Here is a 21867-nt window from a genome sequence, read left to right as displayed (position 1 = left end):
AGGAACATCGACATTGTCGATGTCCGCAGACTACTCAGGGGCTCTGCGCTGAACATCATCGTCCTGCAAAGCCAATTTATACAAGAACAAAACTAAAGTTTAATACAGGAAAGTGCTATTTCTACGACACTGGCTGCATTATTTGCACACTGAAACGGCCCCTGTACTCGAAAGTGATAGAGACCACAGATAACTAAACAGAAAAAAAAAGTCGCGCCAGGTTTCCACAATGGTCGGAGTTGGATGTCTGTCTTATCTCACTGTCCCCAAAAATGGCAAAGCAATTTGCCCAGCAATGTCTGTAGTGGTGGAGCAAACACTGAAGCCAGCTTTTCCTAAAACACCTTAACCCCCAAATACAGGAGGAGGTGAGATAGCAGGTCAAGAAGCGGAACCGCGATACAGAAGACAGATAAGACAATCGTATGACGTAATCACCCCCCCCCCTTCTGCCCCCGCCTTCTGAAGGGACGAAATTGAGTAGGCCAACAAACTTGAACCCGAAAGCCTCCTCTCTCTTACTACCCTCCATTCCTTTCTCCCTTGTTGTCAGGGGGCGCAAATACTCTTCCGCGTATTGCAACACAGGACGACATGCGAAAACAATTTATTTTTTTTATGTCGCCGTTGTTGTTGCTTCCAGGGCATCTTATCTCCAAAGGAGCCCACCGCTCCTATGAGGTTCACTGGCACGACGGTGGTGTCTTAGTCGTGCGTGCTATGCAACTATCGCGATGTGTGAGGTGACAGCAAGCAGCGTGTCTTCTTTGCTTGCTTATCGACAATTTCGAGCCCCTCTTCCTTCGAGGGTCGCAAAGAAGAAGCTGCAGTTGGTAGAGGGTGAGGAGGAAGAAAAAAGGAGGCTGCAGGGTGCGTGGGTGGGATGAGAAGGAGAGAGTGCTTCTCTGTCACTTCGGTCAGTGGCAGGTTTTGGAGAATCTTCCGACGCCCAAATTGCCAGGGCAGTGTTGATGGTGCCGTGGTTGCTGGGAGGAAGGCTCTTGACTTGGGTGTCTGGGTTAGCGGCGGATTCCACGGAGAGTGCGTGCGCTATGGCGCGTCGCGCCATCGCCGTGACGTCACAGACGGCTTGCAAGATTCCCGCGAGTTGGCCCAGTTTCGTCCAGTTGATTTCGTTTCGCCGTGTTTTTTTTTTCTTTCAAGAGCCTGCAGGGGAAATGGACCGTGTCGGTTTTTTTTTTCTCGGGTGCGTGTGCATATCTCATCTTTTAAGAGAGAAGTCCAGGAACTCATGAGTTCTCCTCTTATCTTTTCGCTGAGTCAGCTTCGAAGGGAGGCGCCTTGACATTTCTGTGGCGATAATGTCCTCAACAGCAACGGTCCCGTAGTTGTATTGGCCGATCTCCAGCTCTTTCACCGGTCGCGAAGACAAATGCCCAACAGGAAGCAGTTACCTCCACCTGCATCTAATTCGATTAGACGATTCGGGATCATTATGAAAATACAGGGCTTCGTTTCCTCAGACGTGTCCGTATTCAGTGCTATAAGATCTGCATTTACAACGCCCATATAGGATTTTCGTATGGAAATCCCCCGTATGCCCAGGCCGTTGCAATGGAAGTTCCATATCCATCGCCAATACCTTACTTTTGTGTGCGAAATTGCGATATGCGGCGGTTGCTGCCTGCGGGGCTTTCCTGATGATACAGCACCCCCCCCCCCCCCCCCCCACCTGTATAACAGCCTACGCTCCAAAGTTCGCGCCTTATCTTTATGAAGCAGGTGAAACGCGGAAGACTCTGTTACTACCGACGCTGTCTACGTCGGAGAATGCCCGTTACAAAGGTGTATCGCTGTCAAGGTATGACTGTAGGTCCGTTCGAATGTTGAATTCCCTGTTCTTTGCCATACCCCGTAAGGGGAGAGCGATAGCCTAGACGCTGAACGCTCTGCTTTCACGTGTTGCTGCACACAGACAGCAAACGATCACACTACCCGAACACACCCCTTGAGCGTCATTAAAAATTTACACTGCGGAACACACACTGAGGCTTATATGCTAACTGAAGTGTCGCTTTAGACCTAGACAGTGAACAATGAGTAGACAGTTGCCAAACATCACACTCGGTTGTTTAATTGATTGTGGTCGTTTTCGTTTGAACATGATTGAGCATGTTGTCTGCCTGCTCCACTTTGTGCCTCAGGTAGTCTATAGCGCGTCGTACTGTCACCCGCTCTGCATCTGCCACTCTCCGTTCACGTTTATCCTGCTCGTCGGTTTAAATATAATATAACGATTAGTTGTAAGGAAAGGAAAGGCGCAGTTATTGTCTCACTCAGGGTGGAGAGCCGAAACATGCTCTGAGGGAAACGAGGCAGGACTAAAAGGAAGAGCCAAAGGAAATGGTATGGTAGAAGTTGCACATGCACTGTGGGAGACGCCATAGTGGAGGGCTTTGGATAAATTTTGACTACCTGGGGTTCGATCACAACCACTTGCAGACATCACACAGCGAACTGGCGCTGTTTGCATTTGGCATCTACCAAAACGCAGCAGCTGCGGACTGGATTCGATCCCACGACATTTATCGCGCTCTGCGGCCAAGCACCATATCCAATCAGCCACGGGCTTTGGTCTTCCACTTTCTTCTCCGCTTCCAATCTCACGCTCTCTGTGAGGTCTCCGTCCTTCCTTACTCCTTGAGTCAATAACCACGGTCGCAGTAAAAAAAAGAAGGCAAACAGGAAGCAAAAGCAGCAGCCAAAGTCGTTACTGCCTCCGAAAGAATTTCCCGGATGTGTCACGCGAACACACACTTGGACCTGTAGTTTCCTTAAACATCGCCTTAAACATCTTCTGGACTATTCGCCTCCCCCCAGTCCCACCTGAGTTACATGACTAGAGATGACTCCCCCCCCCCCCTCACCCCTCAACTTTTTCATTGATGTGCAGCATTTGTCAAAAGTACGCAACCCAGGGGGTTTGCTCCCGAGTTGCGCAGTGGTACTCTTGTAGAACCATCATCAGCCTGACTACACCCACTGCAGCACAAAGGCCTTTCCCATGCCTCTTCAATTAACCCTGTCCTTTGCCAGCTGCCCCCCTCACCCCCGAAAACTTCTTAAGCTTATCCTCCCACCTAACGTTCTGCCGCCCCCTGCTACGCTTACTTTCTCCAGGAATCCACTCCGTTAACCTTAAGGACCAGCGGTTATTTTGCCTTCGCAGTACATGCCCTGCCCAAGCCCATTTCTTCCTCTTGATTTCGACTAGGATGTCATTAACCCGCGTTTGTTCCCTCACCCACTCTCCTCGCTTCCGGTCTCTCAACGTTACACCTACCATTTTTTTTTCCATGCTTCGCTGCGTTGTTCTTAACTTAAGCTGAACCCTTTTCGTTAGCCTCCATGTTTCTGCTCCGCAGGTGAGTGCCGATAAGATACAGCTGTTGTACACTTTTCTCTTAGCCGCCTCGGCGGCTCAGTGGTTATGGCGCTCGGCTGCTGCCCGAAAGACGCGGGTTCGATCCCGGCTGCGGCGGTCGGATTTCGATGGAGGCGAAATTCTAGAGAACCGTGTACTGTGCGATGTCAGTGCACGTTAAAGAACCCCAGGTGGTCGAAATTCCCGGAGCCCTTCACAACGGCGTCTCTGATAGCCTGAGTCGCTTTGGGACGTTAAACCCCCATAAACTAAACCAAACCACTTTTCTCTTGAGGGATACTGGTAAACTGCCATTCATGATCTGAGAGAACCTACTATATGCGCTCCAACGCATTCTTATCCTTCTAGTTATTTCCCTCTTGTGATCCGGATCTGCGGTCACTACCTGCCTAAGTAGGCCTATTCGCTTACCAAGTTCTAGCGCCTCGCTACCAAATGTAAACTGCTGTTCCTTTCCGCGTCCGTTGAACATTACTTTGGTTTTCTGCTTATTAATGTTCAGAACATGCTCAGGTTCAAAGCTTGGTATCTGTAACGAGCTGCATCACGTGGCCCGGAAGCAACTCCCTGCGCTCTAATTTTTGATAAAGGATGCACATAGACCTATTGTCAAAAGTACACTTACCAAACGGCTTGCTTCTAGACAGTGCAGCGTGTCTCGATTCAAAGCCTCTTGAAAGTGATGACTTTTGTCTTTACCACGGCGAAGAAAGAGAGAAACGTTTAATGCATAGAATGCTCTGGTGGGCCCTCATTTCAGGAGCCCGGAGCTTTGAAATTCCGCGTGTTCTACAAGAGTCCCAGTACGCAACTCAGACGCTATGCCCCTGATTTGTGCACTTTCGGCTAAGGCTGCATCGATCACGTACACCTGTGCAGGCTTCTCTTGTACAGGGCGCGGAACGGGGCGGGGCATTTCGTTTGTGACATATGTGATGCTGCTTTCCCCGGCGGAGAAAGTCACTTTACGAAGCTGTCATTCTAAAAAAAGAACGGCCCAGAAACAGGCCGATATTGTCCCGCGTCAGAGATTGTCGCCTTTGGTGGGCCCTGCCGCGACGTGTTATTTCTCGAGGAAACCTAGCCGCGGCAAGGATTAGCAGGCCGTCCCAGTGTCCGTGACGGGACGCGTCGACCGAACGACAACACGCCGCGGCTGGGAGCGCTCGTTTTGACCCTCGAAAATATGCGGGTGCTACACGTGGTCTAAAGATAGGGCGCCGAAAAAACAAAACAAAAAACTAGCGTGTCTCCCGCTATCTTATCTGCCCTTGTTTTGGGGAGCCAGATCGCGGCGGCTGCCGGCAAGCCATTTAGATGCAGGGCCTTGTTCGTTGCTTGTATGTTGTTTCTGGATGACAGGGCCTTGGTCCGTAACGAGCGGAGTGGAAACGTTGTTTACAACGTCCGAGTGCGATGACGCCGGGGCCGCGTGGAGCAGATTTTCGAGCAGTGACAGCGAAAGAACGTGTGAACCGAGAGAGTATAGGAAGTAGCCAGTGCGTCGCGTTTCCGCGATTCGAGGCCCGAAGCGTCGTTCATGTCCAAAGTAGAGTGATGGAGAAACGTTTATGGAATACTGATAAGCGGAAAAAAAAGATATTTCTGCATCGTCCTGATAGCCAATCAGCTGGCACTGATTGCATCAGATGAGGAACGCATGTCCTCTCATGCTTCTAGGTTTTTTCCCCCGCAAAACCGCATCCCGAACACTTCGGTCAATGACTTTAAAACCTACAACATTGGTCAAAACCCCTTGGATCATCTTCTTCTTTCTTTTTACTAAGGCGTGTAGTGCGGCTGTTGCGACAGCCCTGACACCATGCTGCTGTACTGTTCAACCTTCCATCCCAACCCGCTGCAGTTCTAAACTGCAGTTCACTTAAAATGCCTTTAAAATATTTTATTTTTGCCTTTTGTGATGCAATTAACGAAACACAAGGAGCGACCACAAGGAGCAGTTAAGCTCGAAAGTCAAGCGCAGAATGGAAGGGAGCCTCTTTTCCTTAGTGGTGTACTTCCCACCACAACGAATTGCCATTTAAGCGAATGGTGCGGGGCCATGGTAACTTGGTATGGATGGGCTGGTCTCCCATGAAGTAACAATAAGGGAGTAATTACTCATTGGCATCCACACAAGCGCAGCCTTACGGCTACAAAGGAAAGCTTGGTAGAGCGACTGCTCCTGTGAAGCGGTGGTCCGGATTTGAACCTCGCACCAGGACGAATTTTTTTTAACTACGGAGTTTCTGAGAAGGCTGCATAGCTTTCTTTTGTAGCCGTATATCTGCGCTCGGGTGGATGCCAATGAGTAATTACTCCTTTATTACACATATACTCCTCCTTGGAGGATTCCCCTAAATATTTGACAAACACTGTCTCCCATGAATTCGAAATTCCTGTGTAAGTATACGTTGGTGAATATAGGGGATTTCTGGAGTTGCTCTGTAACTTTGCGAATACCATTCACAGTTTAAAGCGACTAGTTAATAATATAGGTAAATAGTATTAATTAATAAATTGTTTAATCAATTGAAAAAAAAAATTGCCTCTGGTACGCAAGGTGGCTGCCAGCAATATGCAACCGGTTTCCCTCCCCTGCCTCTAATATTTTACTCTTTAGCCCTTGGCTGAAGTTAGCTGAGACACCTAGTATATGAATCATAGAAAAACCCCAGACGAGCACAGCCCAGGTGCGAAATCCTACAAAGTGGTACATATGTGCTATTTGACATCACAGCCGAGTCTCGTTCAACGTGCATTGATAATTTCATAGGTTGTTCGTAAGTTGGGTTTAGACTGCGTCAACAAAGGCAACCACCTGAATACATCGGGGCAAGCAGTGCTCGAACGTCACTGTACATCGGCTTAAGATCATCTATACCATAGCTGTTGTAATGGCATAACATTGTTTTCGAGTTGGTTGTTATTTGATATTGGCACAGCATTGGCTATCGCATCGGCTGAACATTGAATTGCGTAGCGCTTTAGGCAAGTGCCAGTATAAGAAAATGTTGCTGTCAGTTCTGCCAATATTGCAGTTCTGCCAATATTGCAGTTCTGCCAATATTGCAGTTCTGCCAATATTGGGCCAGCGTAGGTACAACGTTGGCATGCTCTTGGAAATCATTTTGTACACCCGGAGAACCAATGCGAGGTATTGCGTGCGAGCTAACAACTCTACCTCGAGACACTATTTACAACGCCAAATTTGCACACTTAGGGAGTGAAATAGAATGAGAGTACACATGCCCAATTGTGGGTTTCACCCCACGCGTGGGCAGCATGGACCGCTGACCCAAACGGGCCGCGACCTCCTAGTGGCCATGCTTCCAGAATAGGCTGACCTCAGCCCGTATTGAAGGAGGTGATTGGCCGTTCTATTTCTGTCTCGCACGGACCGACCGTGCCGCGTCGCGTGACGATTGGGCGCATTGAGTCCGCGAAACGGAGTCGCGCGGACAATGGCGACAACCTCTTGGCGTGCGTATAACCGGTGCATGCCGGGTTTCCTGGACCGAGACTCTACGGCGCTCAAGGAAGAGCTTCAAAGACAGTGTAAAAGGCTAAATCGTTTTGCGCTCTCGGTGTGTGCGCGCAGGTGCCGTTAGAAAACGCTAAACGATGTTTGAAATTGAAAGGAATTTTCAAAATGATAAAAATCGTTGGTCTACGGTGCACTTTGGTTGGTAACGAAGAAGTAAATGGGATCAGCAGCCAGGCGAATGAGGCCGTGTGACCGAAAAGAAAACCGCTGCAGAATAAGAGCAAATAACTAGCAATTATCGATCTTCTTGCATTGTTTCTGGTGGCCCTGATAACTTTAAATGCAAGTTGTGAGAATTTTATTTCGTCCCCGCCATTCATTGCGTGCAGTTTAGCAGACGAGTTGAGAAGAGTAGGAAACGGTTTCTTTTATGGGGTATCAGTGAAATCTTGACACAAGTGTTAATTCGGTGTTTAGATCTCTTGGCGGGTCCCAGTACATTTCAGTCATTCATACTAACATACCCAACAATTCTGCGCAAAATCATTTTTTAATAAGAAAGAGTTTACGAACGCAGTTTTATTCAAATATTGTAAGATTTCATTATAAGAATCAATACTTCCACAGATCTCCCGTGGGCAGGCTTCCATTTTTTTGCTACTAATGTTCTCGCTGTCGTCAAAAACATTCCCCAATGGTTTTCTACGGCAGTCTTGACTGCTCGATGCGATCGATGGAAACACTTTAAAAGAAAGATTTGGCTATACATCAGAAGAATGGACCATTAGGTTCAAAATTTCAATAAGATTATCTTACAATTTTTCAATATTAAAAATTTTTGTCCGAGAATGTTATACATGACTTTGTATGGCAAACGACTGGGCACATGTTCCGGTGTTCGCGAAGCACAAATACATATTTGTGTTCATATCCACGCTTGACAATGTTTCACCAGCGTATCCGTGCTGTTGGTTTTAGTTGGTTCACCATTCGTAAATTTGTTGTTCATATGTTCTTTCACGAACATTCGCAGGGATCCACAGGGTTAACCTCCCTGCCTTTCCTCCTCCTCCTCCTCCTCCTCCTCCTCCTCCTCCTCCTCCTCCTCCTCCTCCTCCTCTTACCTCCCTGTCTGTTATTTCAAAAGCACATAATGATGATTATTTTTATAAATGGCACGCAAGGGTAGCTTGGTCAAAGAGCAACATGACCATGCGTTTGTACAGTATGCGCAAAATGGAGCCAATGGCTCTTTTTCCAAGCATTTTGCCAGTGGGAAACGCGTGCCCACTGAAAAACCGGTGAGTACTGGCCGGCACTTGATACCGAACGAAACGGATGCTCTAACCACTAAGTCACCACTGCGGTCCCTTGAAAGCCAAAAATGCTCTGCGGCAACACCAGCATCTTGAATCTAGAACCTGGCGTATGCGGATCTCTAACTTAAATTGGACACTATAACCTTTGGAAAGAGCTCCCTGGGCGTCGCCATAGTAGCCGTTGGACTGCTGCGTTGCACCTTGCGCTAGACCGGTGGAAGTGGCAGCGGGACCGGTTTGCGGCAGTCCAGATAGAAGGCGTTCTGAACATCTGCCTCGCGTGATACAAATACCTTGTACGATGCCGCGGTTTATCTGGATCAAGGCGTGTTTCTGCTAACACTTTCTGGAGAACAGTACAAGCGATGGGACACAAAAGAAAATTGAAGGTATCGACAGGCGCTGATATGTCTTCAGTGTTATTTCATGGCTTCTCCCTGGGGCTGCTTTCCGGATCTCGTCCAGATTCTGCCACGCGGTACGCTACACTGTCAATTCGAGAGATTCTACTCCAAGGCTGCGTTGCGATAAGGCAATAGCACTTGCCCACTTGAAGCTTGCCTTGATAACGCTGAAAGATATGGAAAAGAGATAAAAAAAGGTCTGAAAGGTACAAAGTATATTTAGCCGCACTTCTGCAAGCGGTACTGCATCATCGGGTCTCCAGTGCGATGGGTGGCATAATCTTTGTTGCAGGGTGCCGGCCCGAGGAGTCGGTCGTTTCGAGGACGAAAATTTTTATCTGCCGTCGAATGCTCCGTTATATCTCGCTTAGAAAAGCAGCCGAAACGTGCTCAGTGCTGGTGAAAATCTTTCTCCTCTTCAATTCTCTTCGATTCAAGTGCCAACCTCACCATTCGCTCACGGGCCAAGATGGTTTTAAGCTCCCTAGGTGCAACCGTTTTAACAACTTTGGGGTGCAGATACAGAACTCGTCAAATTGCTGGACTGACGTGCCGATCAAAGTTACCAAAGCAACTCGAGCAATTCTCCAAGGCATTTGTGCTGTTCGCCGACAAGTGCTTGTATGTTTCACAGTTTGCACTCTTGCATGGTTTACACATTGTTCTCCGCATTACACTGCTGCATCGTTTGCAGACTGGTCTGTGCACACCCAATGAAAACGCTGCCTCTAACGCCAGTACACGTGAGGCCCACCTGCTCTACGTCGTTACATAATGGACATCATAGGCAGCAGCCCCGAACATAACAGTCCACTATCTACAGCCACGAAGACAACATGTTAACGTGTTGATGGAACTGCAGGTAAATGCGGGAGTTTCTGGTTACGTCATACTATAGCGGTAGCGTCGATACCGAAAGAATTATATTTTCACAAGAATCACTGCAAAGGGCAGGGACATTGGAAGACGTTAACGACGTTTTCTTGAATGTCTTTCTCGTTCTGCTTTTATCGACTCACAAAAGGTCAAGCACCTCAAGGTCAAGCTCCAGCCTTACTCACTCCTGTACAATGCTCTGCTGCTTCACATATCGAGATAGAGGTCACAGTTTCAACTGCTTGTAGATCTGGGAAGACAGAGAACACATTCAATGCCCATGTAACGATGGAATTACCTCTCCCTATTTCTCTTACCCTGTCTCATCCTCATGGAGTTCTTCGCTTCTTTAGGACATGACGGGTAACCAACGGGCCCTTTTGCCCCGCCCTTTTGGTCGTTTTAGAGCTCGGTACTTCACCCGGTCACCGTGGCTTCGTCGGTCAAAGCTGTCGTCGAAAAACGACCAGACGCTAGACTCCGCACACATGTCGCCGTAACACTCTTCGCCATTTAGTATGGAAGCATTGACGACCAAAACCACGACGATGAGGGATTGAGGGTTACGCAACTAAGATAAGGAGAAACGCTCTGCCCGTCCGGATTTAGCTGGTAGTTGTCAGCCAGCGCGGTGCGTTGTTTTACCGCTTAAACTGAGTCATGCCGGTGTCGCGGAAAGCCGGCGACGCCCGTGACAATCGCGTTGGTAAGGCCGCCCGTCCGTCGGCGCTTCGCCGCTCAACAGAGGTTGACCTTCGGCGGAGATTTGGGAGGGTCATTCGGCGGCAACCGCCCGACGCCGCCGCCGAGCTTACGAGGAATGGAGATCGAGTAACCCACGGAAGCGCGTCAAACGGCGAGTGCTTGACGGCCTTAGCAGAATCGGTGCGGCTCGGTCGGCGGCGAAATACGACCGCCTTTGCAGTACACGGAAAGACATCGGGCTATTGAGCAGCGCTCGAGTATTGAGAACCCGACTGTTAATTTTCCTGCTCGCCTTATTGTGTAGGGACTGTATTAACATCAGCGGTTTTAGTGAGTATAGCGTTCGCCATCTGAGCTCAATGTCACGGTATCGCATACCGAGCAAAACTGGACGAAAGCATTTTTGAGCGGGAAACCATTTATGAACGCAATTTTTTATTTAATGCAAGATTTCAATGTAACAATTAGTATATTCTCTGATCACCCGACGGAAGTCTTGTATTTTTTTCGTATTCACGTTTTTGATATCGTCAAAAGCGTTCCCAGTTGGTTTTCTATGGCAGTTTTAACTGTTCGATCGATCGCTGAAAACACTTTGAAAGAAAGATTTCGCAACATATTAGAATAATGGACCATTACACTCAATATTTTCATAACAGTGTCTAAAAATTTTCCAATTTTCAAGATTTTTGCCCGAGAAAGCTAGACTTGATTCCGGCCTTGACGGCTGCATTTCAGTGCGCGACAAATGCAACAATGCTCTTGCGCTTACTCTTAGGTGCATGCTAAAGATAAAGAACCCTTGGACCGACATAACGCAACAATTATGGTTTGACTATATTCCATTTTTATACTTTTGACGTAGACGTCAAAAGTTGACGTTTTACAAGTTTTCGTTTGTTCCCAAACGAGTTATAGAATGGAATAACCTTGACAGACGCGTATTCGACAAAACTTGCTCACTTGAAACCTCTGTAAAAGAGCTGGAACTGTGTTATATTGATTGATTGCACCATTCCCACCCTGTAACAGCCCGCAATGGCTAACAGTATTTGGAAATAAATAAATAAATAAATAAATAAATAAATAAATAAATAAATTGACTCAGCCGTCGCCACTCCCCATGCTCCATCTTGGTTCAAGCGCAGGGATGACGAAAGCGTGGTGTCCGTTCAGCAACTCAAAAAGACGAAAAAAAAAGTGGAATAGAATCCAAGTTGAATGGCTAAATTATTACGTCCCAGATTCCGAAATTGATCCAGTGCCCTCCACTAGGGCTTGCCTCAAACCTTGAACATCGTTTTACAACGCATGAAACGCTCGCCAAACATGCGACTTTGGGCTCCAGTTCCGGACTAGAATTTTTAAGAATGTTTATGAGGTCCTTCCTGCGCCTGTAAGGAGGCAAGAAAAAGGTAATTACCCTACTTAAAGTCCGAGTGAAATAGCAGCATAATCACTCACCTGAGCCTGATCATTGCTCTCGCCTTACCCTTAAGGATTCACCGCTTGCAGCGAGAGACACTTGGCAAACAGTTGTGATAAGCGTTCACCCGGCTGATCCGCTAATTAACGGAGCAATTACCGAAAGTGCGGGCAATCGATCGAGTGCAACGCGTTTGGTAAGAAGCCCTTCGGACTTTCACTACTGTTCTCTCCTTTTCACTTTCTCTTTGGGAGAGGCGCCCGCATTGGAAGACGAGGAGAGGAGCTCTTAGTTATTAAGGCAGGCATTTAGTCTTCGTTTTGCCTTGGTGCGACCTGTGGTCCGCACGATTGCACAGACGCGTAGGCACAGTCGCTTGGCTATCACACAGGCGGCTGTGATTTAGATCGCGACGGCGCTGTTGCTGTCACAGCTGAGACCCCCCCCCCCCCCCACCCCCCCCCCCCCCCCCCCCCCCTCATCTCAGTTACAAATATAAATAATTGGTTATTTAGAAATTTGAAATGCTACCCGGCGCGGGGTAAAAAAAAGGAGGAAACTACACAAAAATTAGAATAGAGGAAGGGGGCAGAGAAAGAGATATCAGCCCGCTCACATAGGTGTGCATGAGAGCCTGCAGGAGGCATACTACAAGTGGTTCTACCTGCGCGTTTCAGATCCGTCATTCGAGCGAGACATTTATCCGAGTGTCAAAGCGTGCTTTAAACATTCACAGGTCTACACACAAAAAAAGATAAATTTGTGAGAATGGGAGGGTGAGATTACGGTTTAACGATAAGTGCGGAACTTCAGTAAAACGAGCTTTTGAGCAAGTAGGTGACTTCCAGCGATTGTCCGTGTCTGTGGGTGTTCCTTATGTGCTTGTGGTTTTCGCGCTGCAGTTATGTCTCCAGATAAGTGTAGAGCCTCGCCGAAGGAAAGACAAAAGACGGAATGGAGAAAGTGAAGATGGGGAGTGATGATTTCTTGGTACAGTGAGCATCCCGGGGATGTCCAGGACGTAACTCGCGCAGACGTCCCAACGCGGGTCCTCTCAGGTAGTGGTAGGTGTCCAAGACCTAATGGATGATAAATGTGCGAGCTGCCTGGTCGTTTTGGCGGTTCTCCTTGAGACGATGAAAACGCGGGAATCCCAGCAAGCCAGAACAAATAAGCCCACCACAGCATCAGAGCACAGCCGAGCTCCCGATGCTCCATGCGACTTGCACCTAAAATTGTTCGCGTGATAAGCAAAACGACCGATTCGATAACCTCGCGAGTATAAAAAAGAAACTGCCTGTCCTTCCAGCGCACATCCAGTGTTCTGTTGGTTTTACTCCGAGATGGCTTGAAGAGGCAAGCTAAATGCTTTAACCGGCTATCGCGATCAGAGTGACCTCTGGTAAAGGCCGGCCTATCGCTCTGTCGAGCGTGAAGATCTGATAAGGGGGACCACGAAATTTGAACAAAATTTCCTGCGCTGACAACAATTGTTTATTTGAGGTGTTATATTTCAGTTACTCATGGATACTGCAACGTTCTTAGATGATTAGATCAGGCTACTACACAAATATTAGGCGAAAAAAAAAGGATTACTGACTCTACGAAGGCAATTCGCAGCAGGCAGTTTAAGCAGTTTGTTGAACGCATCTTTTTAATATTCGGGCTCACTTTGAATAAGCATATAATATAGCAATATAAGGGCCTGAAATATCGTCAGAGAGGTGATTCCAGTCGTCAACTGTTATTCAAAAAGAGGAATACTAGGACAATCAACTGATGGTTTGAGTGATAATATTCGAAGAAATTGGCACTGTCATGTACCGACTAGAATAATCAGTAAAAATACATGAGACATCAGTATTGCGTTGCTGTTTATTAATTGGAACTTAACAATGTAATGTTCTTTTCCTACGTATTTAGCATTTGAATTAAGGACTGTTATGCTTACGCGCGGCCTACAAATTACTCTCCGTGTTTTTTTAATTTTATATCGCCACTCACGTAACTCACGTTAATGTTGGGGCACCAAAATGATACGTGTGTTGCAGCTCATTGAGTTAGAATTGAAATAAAAAAAACAGTCATTGCTGCTTTGTAGCGAAGACTAATGATTGCTTCGTTTCTAACGAACAGAAGGCCTCGCGCCTGCAATCATGATTCTTACGCGTTGGATTTTTTAACGGGTATAGTTCGTAGTCAAAGTGAGGAAAAAAAGTTTCAAGCTCAAAATTTCACTATTACATATGCCCCAAATTGAAAGTCTTGCGTGGAACGCACAGACTGACTTGGCGGCAAAGTGCGAACGTTCATGGTTCCTTTTTCTTCAGGCGAAGGTGACTGATACAAGGTGAGTGGGCCCACGTTATAGAGTGTAGATACGCAGAGTTCGACCATATATAGATCGATGAAGGAACGCCAACTTTATTGACAGCTGTTTCGTGTGAGCTCCGAGATCGAAGATATACCAGTGTCGTTCACAGAGTTAGCAACCGACACGGCAAAATCAAAAGAAGGTCAACGTAACATTAGTAGATATAACTGGGAAGGACTCAATATTTAAGCAGGACTGGAGTATCGATCAAACCGGTAGGGCCTACGCGGGCATTTCAGCGTTCTTGGTATGTGCTACGAGCCTGAGTTAGAAATGCACGTGTAATCTTCGGGAATAGTAAGTGCTCCCTGGCAGTAGGGGTACGGTTCTACATTCCGGCGCATGGCGGCGAAGAGATAAACTACAGTCTACAAACTTTCAATCGCACCCCCCCCCCCCCAAAAAAAAAAAAAAGTAGCAGAAAGACAAGAACCCTGAACCAAGGTACAGTCGAAAAATAATCTGAAAGAATACACTGAAAATTCGCAAACCTTTTTTTTGTTCAGAGAATAACGAAATGCACAACGATCAATTTACGCGAAAATAAGCGTACGCAATGGTATCTTTTCGTCAGCCATAATTGAATGGCATTTTTCTTGTAATTTGCGTTTTTTGTCTTTATTTTTGTGCATATTTCATACGAAGTCAAATGCCAAGTATGTCTCTTTTCTGCTCAATCGTTGCTTACCTTGTAAAGGAGGCTGCGGGCTCTATTCAAATCGCTTGCTTCTAAAGCGACTTTTACCCGCAGTCTCCTCCATCACTGATTGAAATAAAGAAGCTATTATTATTATTATTACTATTATTATTATCTAAAAGTCTTACGCCGTTTAACCAATGATCGCCAGAACTTGTCCAGCGGTACTTGGCCAATTTTAAAGTTCGCGAAAAAAGTACCGCTAACACAGCAAACGAGACTAAAGAATAAGAAGTACTGGGTCACGAAAGTCTTCCGTCCATGTCAGACACCAGCGTTCTCAAGTCGCATGCATGGCTCATCGCTAGTTCGAAACCTTTCAACGCCCGCGATGAACACGCGCGCAGCCCAGGCCAAGTATATATGTAAAAAAAACAGCCAACCCTTTGGGCCTCGGCCAAGTTTCTGGTCTCAGAACAAGTGCCGCTTTGACAGCGACAGAAAAAAAATACGAGAGCGGGAAAAGAAAAAAAAAACACTCACGGGCGCGTCGGTCCATGTGACTGTGGAGACCTCCGCGGTCCATGCAGATCATCCACACCAGGTCGGCTAGCCGGCGTCCGCATAACCGGATCGCGGGTGCTTCGGGCAGTCCCGCGCCTACGGCCGTCACCGAGGCCCACGGTCCAACCACCAGGAGAGACAACGCCAAGACCAGCCTCCTAACCAACGCCATGCGGACTCCCTTTCTCACGGAACTATTACAGGTCTTCTTTTATGTGTTCTCTAGGTAGCCGGCAACGCTCGACCCGAAGAGACAATGAGAAGACGTGTCCCTCGGAAGCACGCGGGCTGGATGAACTGGGACGACTTGGATGGACTCTTGAGTTGACAGTCGTAGTTCTTCCCAGATGGGTGGCGCCGATCGGAATGGGTGAATGTCAGAGCAGCGACGGCGAGACCGGGCCGGAGAGGGTGGCGGCGTTGATCGTAGTGATTGCCGGGAGGAGCTCCGCGCCGCCGTTGGTTTCGCGATCGCCTCCCTCTCGGAGCGTGTCTCGCGCGCACCGAATGTTCCCGCGCCGGAGAGCGGCCTTTTTGCCGGCAGCGCGAGTGCTGCGCCGCCTGCCGTCACGTGACGACCGAGAGAGAGGGCGATGAATTAAGGGGAAGAGAGGCGCGCGGAGTTCGGTTTCCAAGCGCGCGCTGTGGAGTTGACGCTCGACCGGTGTAATCGCCGACGGTGCCTGGTGGCTCATCTGGGCTCGTCGATGGGCCGGTAAAAGTTCCCTTATATTCAGTAAAAGTTCACTTATATTCAGTTGCAGATTTCCGGGGTACCGCACTGTCTCAACCACCCAAGCAGCACAGGTAGCCAGACCACAGTGGATGGTGTGGATAGGTCTGGATAGTGTGGATGGTACCACACTAGCTCTCTTTAGAACCGGTATTTACCAATATGTTACCGATTTTGGTGGGCCGATTACCTGTGCTGCTTGGGCACGGACTCTAGGGTAAAAGCCGACAATTAGCAACTACCCAAGCAGCACAGGTAATCATCCCAATATTGTAAATTGATGGTATCACACTAGCCCTTTTTAGGACCGGTATTTGCCAATATGTTACCGATATTGGGCCGATTACCTGTGCTGCCTGGGCAGCGCCTCTAGGTTTAAGGCCTACAATTAGCAACCACCCAGGCAGCAGAGGTAATCGGCCCAGTATTGCAAATGGATGGTATCACACTGGACCTTTGTAGAACCGGTATTTGCTAATGTGTTACCAATATTGGGCCTATTGCCTGTGCTGCTTGGGCACAGCCTCTAGTGTTAAGGCCGACAATTAGCAACCACCCAAGCAGCACAGGTAATGCACCCAGTATTGCAAATGGATGGTATCACACTGGCCCTTTGTAGAACCGGTATTTGCCAATATGTTACCAGCATTGGGCCGATTACCTGTGCTGCCTGGGCACCGCCTCTAGGGTTAAGGCCGACAATTAGCAACCACCCAGGCAGCAGAGGTAATCGGTCGAGTATTGCAAATGGATGGTATCACACTGGACCTTTGTAGAACCGGCATTTGCCAATGGGTTACCAATATTGGGCCTATTACCTGTGCTGCTTGGGCATGGCCTCTAGGGTCAAGGCCGACAATTAGCAACCACACAGGTAATCAGCCCAGTATTGCAAATGGATGGTATCCCACTGGCCATTTGTAGAACCGGTATTTGCCAATATGTTACCAGCATTGGGCCGATTACCTGTGCTGCTTGGACACGGCCTCTAGGGTTAAGGCCGACAATTAGCAACCACACAGGTAATCAGCACAGTATTGCAAATGGATGGCATCACACTGGTCATTTGTAGGACCAGTATTTGCCAATATTTTACCAATATTGGGCCGATTACCTGTCCTGCTTGGGCAGGCTGGGCCTGTGGGCCGTAGTTGGCGCAGCGGTGAACTTTCGGCACGAAACGAAGGTTAAAAATGAACAAGAACGAAACGCATTATCATGAGCGTGAACAAGACATGAAACTAAGAAACCTGCTTAGTCGAGAGCAGGCTCACAGGTGTCCCGTCCGCTTTGCGCTGTTCATCATAATGCAGCAAGAATTTCCCATGGCTCTCGTCTAACAAACGCAAAAAGAAGCATCGAAAATTTGAAAAATGCTGCATAAACCGGTTCAGGGCCATAAATGAACCATTACAACTCCGATTATTTAAAGCTACGAAAAATGGGCTCGACGCTGTAGAGAAATATTGGCGGTACATCATTCTTTCCCAGTAAATTATATTTGAAGGAGCTGTTTGGTGAACTGAAGACGTTTTGTCGACGTTTTGGGAAGTGATAGCTGAAAGCCGGTGTGGTCTGCGGCGTCTCTGTAATTCTCCTGCATTCAATACTCACGGCGTTTAGAAAACACCGGGTGAAAATACTGGCATGACCGGGAGCCATTTTTTTAGGCGACGAGATGGAGGCCCTGCATAAGAGCTCATCAATCAACAAATGGTGGCACCTTGATAGTTTGCTTTCTCAAGCGTTTGAGAGCGCTTAGGAGTTCAACCGAATTCCGCTGGAGGCGTAACATTCTGCTAGCCTGCGATTCTTCGACCAAGCAGAGCGCTGAACTTGGATGCGGTAAATGGCCCTGTTAGAATTTCCTCGAAGAACTCGGGTTGATTATTGAAGCACTGCATCTTATTTCAGGCCTGCTAATCTACATGGACAGCAATGCGCGGAGGTACTGAAAAAGCTTCAGAGATTAGGCTACAAAGCAGATGACGTTGAGGCTTAGTGTAGAGATTAACTAATCTTCCAAATGGAAAATAGTTGTTAACGCCTTCCTGAGGACTCCGAAGAACGGGAAGTAGATAATGTGTTGCTGCATTACAAACCGAGGAACTGTTGACCGAAAGCATACAACTAACAGAAAGGAGAAGTGCTGGCTAAGACTCCACTCTTCCATTAATTGGAGACTTGGCAACTGTAATGTAGTGCTAACTAAAACCTTAATTTTATCCTCAGAGATTGCGTGCGTAATTATTAATGATAGAGAGTGGGGACTAAGAATGAAAGAAAGCCACCGCGAGGTATCAATGGTTATTTTGGTCGGCTGCTGACCCGAAAGACTAGGGTTTGATGCCCACCGCGGCGGTCGCATTTCGATGAATGCGAAATGCTAGAAGCCCGTGCTCTGTGCGATGTTAGTGCACGTTTAAAAACCCAGGTGGTCAAATTATCCGGAGCCCTGCAGTACGGCGCCCCTCATAGCCTGAGCTGCTTTGGGACGTTGAACACTATAAACCAAACCATACCAAGAGAAAGAGAGAGAGAGATAAGTGTAGATTCGATGAGAAATGCAGTTGATGGCATAATATGTCAAATTATAAGGAGGCAGCTAGACGTCAGCAAAGCATGAAATAAGCAGCATAGATAACGGGTGTTCTCTGAAGTCCAGGTAGCAGCGAACATTAGATAATATTATAGTAATGCTATTTAAGTTGCGTCAACGTAACATGTTGCATTGGAAGATTACCATAATGATAAAAACTAACAAATAACGATGTATGTTTTATCAGAAATGTTACATTAACATACCAAGTAAACATTTTAGTATTGCTCAGTTTGAAATGTTATTACAAAGTTATGATTTAAAAAAATAATATGTTGCATAATAAATATCTAACGTTCCAAATGAAAATGAAAATTGGTTTTCGAGGAAAGGAAATCACGCAGTAACTGTCTCACATACCTCCGTGGACACTCGAACCACGCCGTAAGGGAAGTGATAAAGGAGGGAGCGAAAGAAGTAAGGAAGAAAAAAGTGCCGTAGTGGAGGTCTTAGGAAAAATTTCGACCACCTGGGGATCTTTAATAAATATTGTCTTGAAATAGCCTTGTGAATGTCATTAAATGTTGGAATCCTAACGATAAAACGATGTTACAAATCTTTTTCAGGCTATGGGTTCTAGAACTTTTCCCGCTGCTTCTTTACTGAAAACTATCTTTTAAACTAAGACTATAGTTTGCTACTAAACCTCATAGGTTGCGCCTGCCTGGCGGCTGTATAAGCTTGAGTTCGTGCTATCGATTCGGAGGCGAGTGTGTGAGTTGCACGCAGAGGTGGGCAACATCATGAGGTTTCGACCTCATGAGGTCGACTTCAACCTCAAAATGACCTCAACCTCACGTCGTGAGGTGAGGTTGGGGTGATGTCAGCGACGGCTCGAAATTTAGGTGAGTAAGGTCAACAAATCAGACCTCAACCTCACGCGCGAGTTTGAGGTTGAGTGAGGTGAAACTTTGAGGTCGAGACTTTTTGCAGTTGCCGCGTCTTACTGCGACGAGTGCCGCTTCCGAAGCGGAGTTGCAGCGCATCACCGCAGTGCTCATGCAATGACGCTTGGTGTCCGGTTTCCCCCTTTTGGACAACCGGATGCCACATAACATTAAAACAGCGCTAAGCAACAACGACCAGGAACGAAGGGAAGACCCAACAGTGCTGATCCTACAACTAAATTTTATTTGAAGTAAGCATGTAAATTTATACGTACATCACACCTACGCACATGAACATGGTCAAGCACAGATGTACTTATTAAAAATGCAAATAAAAATAAAACGGCATAAAAGGCTAGTGAAGTTATCGCCGATAAGCTATCCCCTATGCAACAGGCTCATTTCCTTGGAGGTTAGAGTTACTGAAGGTGTGCTGACGCAACTGCTTGTCTTTCTGATGATATGAAAGGTCTCTGCTATCCCCCTCGTGCGCCGATCATTGTGCGCAAACAACACTTCCGTGTCGACCAAATACGGTGTGCATTGACACGTGAAGCAATGCTTGGCTAAGTTAGTCTGTTTTTTTTTCCAAGGAATTGGCGTGCTCCATGAGGCGTACATTGATACATCGGCCGGACTGACCTATGTACGTAGGACCACAAGAAAAAGGGATCTGGTAGACAATTGCAGTCCTGCGCGGGACATATTTATTGACATGGTTGATGCTGCACACTTTCCTCTTTCTATGTCCTCCACCTTTTCTTTGTACCGCAGCCCCTACTTTGCATCGTTTATTAGGAGCTGAAAAAAGAACATTAACTCCGTACTTAGCCCCCACTTTTTTAAACCGGTGTGACACGTTGTGAACATATGGCGTGACAGTCACTCTCTTGTGTGTGTAGCATCAACCATGTCAATCAATATGTCCCGTGCAGGAATGGCATTGTCTACCAGATCCCGCTGTCTTGTGGTCTTACGTACATAGGTCAGTCCGGCCGATGTATCAATGTACGCCTCATGGAGCACGCCAATTCCTTGGGGAAAAGACGCACCCCTCTGGCCTTCCTGGAAGGAGTGTTACTGTCACAGCACGCCACTCTCCCCCTTCCCCCTTGCCCTGCTGGCGTAGCACCCGGCTGCCTGCCGGTTGGCTCAAACTCCCGGGAGCACGCAAAGCACGTTACTCACGTTGATCCGCGGTAGATTTGTTTGATGCCGCAAACAAATAGGTTCAGTCCAATAAGCACGCAATTAATTCGTCGCAGCGCGGATGGCCCCAAGCATGACTGCTTCGTGCTCATGCTCGTTGGCGGCGCTGACGTCATGGCTCTTGCCTTGCAGTCGAATGAAGGGGATCCTGCTGTACATTCCAAGCTGACTTAACAGAAATTGGAGTAGTCGGCACAGGCGAGGGAATGTGATTCAGGTGGTTCCTAACAAGGACACCTGCTGATTTGATTAAAAAGGCACGAATCCAGGAAAACCTGTATAACACCGTCGAAGCTTTTCATCAGTGACTTCCCCTTTCGAATCTGACACTAATTCTTTACATTCCCGTTCCGTAATGCAAGCAAATGAAAATATAATTTCGCTTTTCTATCCTTCCGAAGAACCTCTCTTTTGGTCTCCGGTTCCTTGTTCCTTCTCTGATATTCGCTTATTATGCCGAAACACCGCAACAGGAGGCGAACGCACCAGCATAGCGGTGTTACAGCGTTGAAAAAATGCAAAACTGTATGAATGTAAGGTGATGTGGTAGCTAATTCCTTCCAGTTTTTTTTTAATGAAGATGTATGAATAGAACTGATTGTGTGCTCGCGCTGTGCTGCTGAGTCGCTGATTCAAACCTTCTAATATGACGTTTAATAGGGCACTCTCTTGTTCGCGTCTGTTTTTAGTGTGAGATTTTTGTTTGCTCATTTCTAATAATCCTCGTATTTTTTTTCTCGTATGGGATCATTTAGGTTGGCGGCCTGCCTTGCAGACGACCAGGCACCACACGTTATCTTTCCTTTAACTATTTTGCAGAGACCCATCGTTCATCTTAATCGGCTTCGCAGAATGCTCGCGCGGTGCTCGTGGGTAAAAAAACGTCGAGGATGCTGGCGTACCATTGATTAGTTAAGTTTTGAAGGAAAACAAGGGAGTGACTTAAAACAGCTTGTCTCAGGCTGGTTGAGGAAATGGTACCCGGAATTCTGTTGAGGCGTATGAGTACTTCCCTTACAAAAATGGCCTATAGACAGTGTATAGACTTCTTATAAACTGTTTTCTTCCTATAGATATTTATTTTTCTCTATTCCTTGTCTATAGATTGTCTATAGACAAAAGTCTACTATAATTGTATGGCCATAAATATATAGATTGTCTATAGACTGTCCATAGGATTTGTGTTGCCTACAGACTGTTCTCTATGGGTTGTCTATAGAGAATCTATAGACTTGATAGAC

General features: G+C 47.1%; 1 protein-coding gene across 1 annotated transcript in view; it reads right to left on the bottom strand.

The window, feature by feature from the left end:
* LOC144104418 (uncharacterized) overlaps positions 1-15707 on the bottom strand; it is a 72216-nt gene extending 56509 nt beyond the window's left edge. The window contains exon 1 of the mRNA XM_077637402.1: positions 15178-15707. Within this exon, the coding sequence (XP_077493528.1) occupies positions 15178-15370 (193 nt within the window). The 5' untranslated portion in view covers positions 15371-15707. The remainder of the gene's footprint in view (positions 1-15177) is intronic.
* Positions 15708-21867: the final 6160 nt, after the last annotated feature.

Source organism: Amblyomma americanum, chromosome 9, assembly GCF_052857255.1.
Source record: "Amblyomma americanum isolate KBUSLIRL-KWMA chromosome 9, ASM5285725v1, whole genome shotgun sequence".
Lineage (NCBI taxonomy): Eukaryota > Metazoa > Arthropoda > Arachnida > Ixodida > Ixodidae > Amblyomma > Amblyomma americanum.
This window is presented reverse-complemented; position numbering and strand designations above follow the sequence as displayed.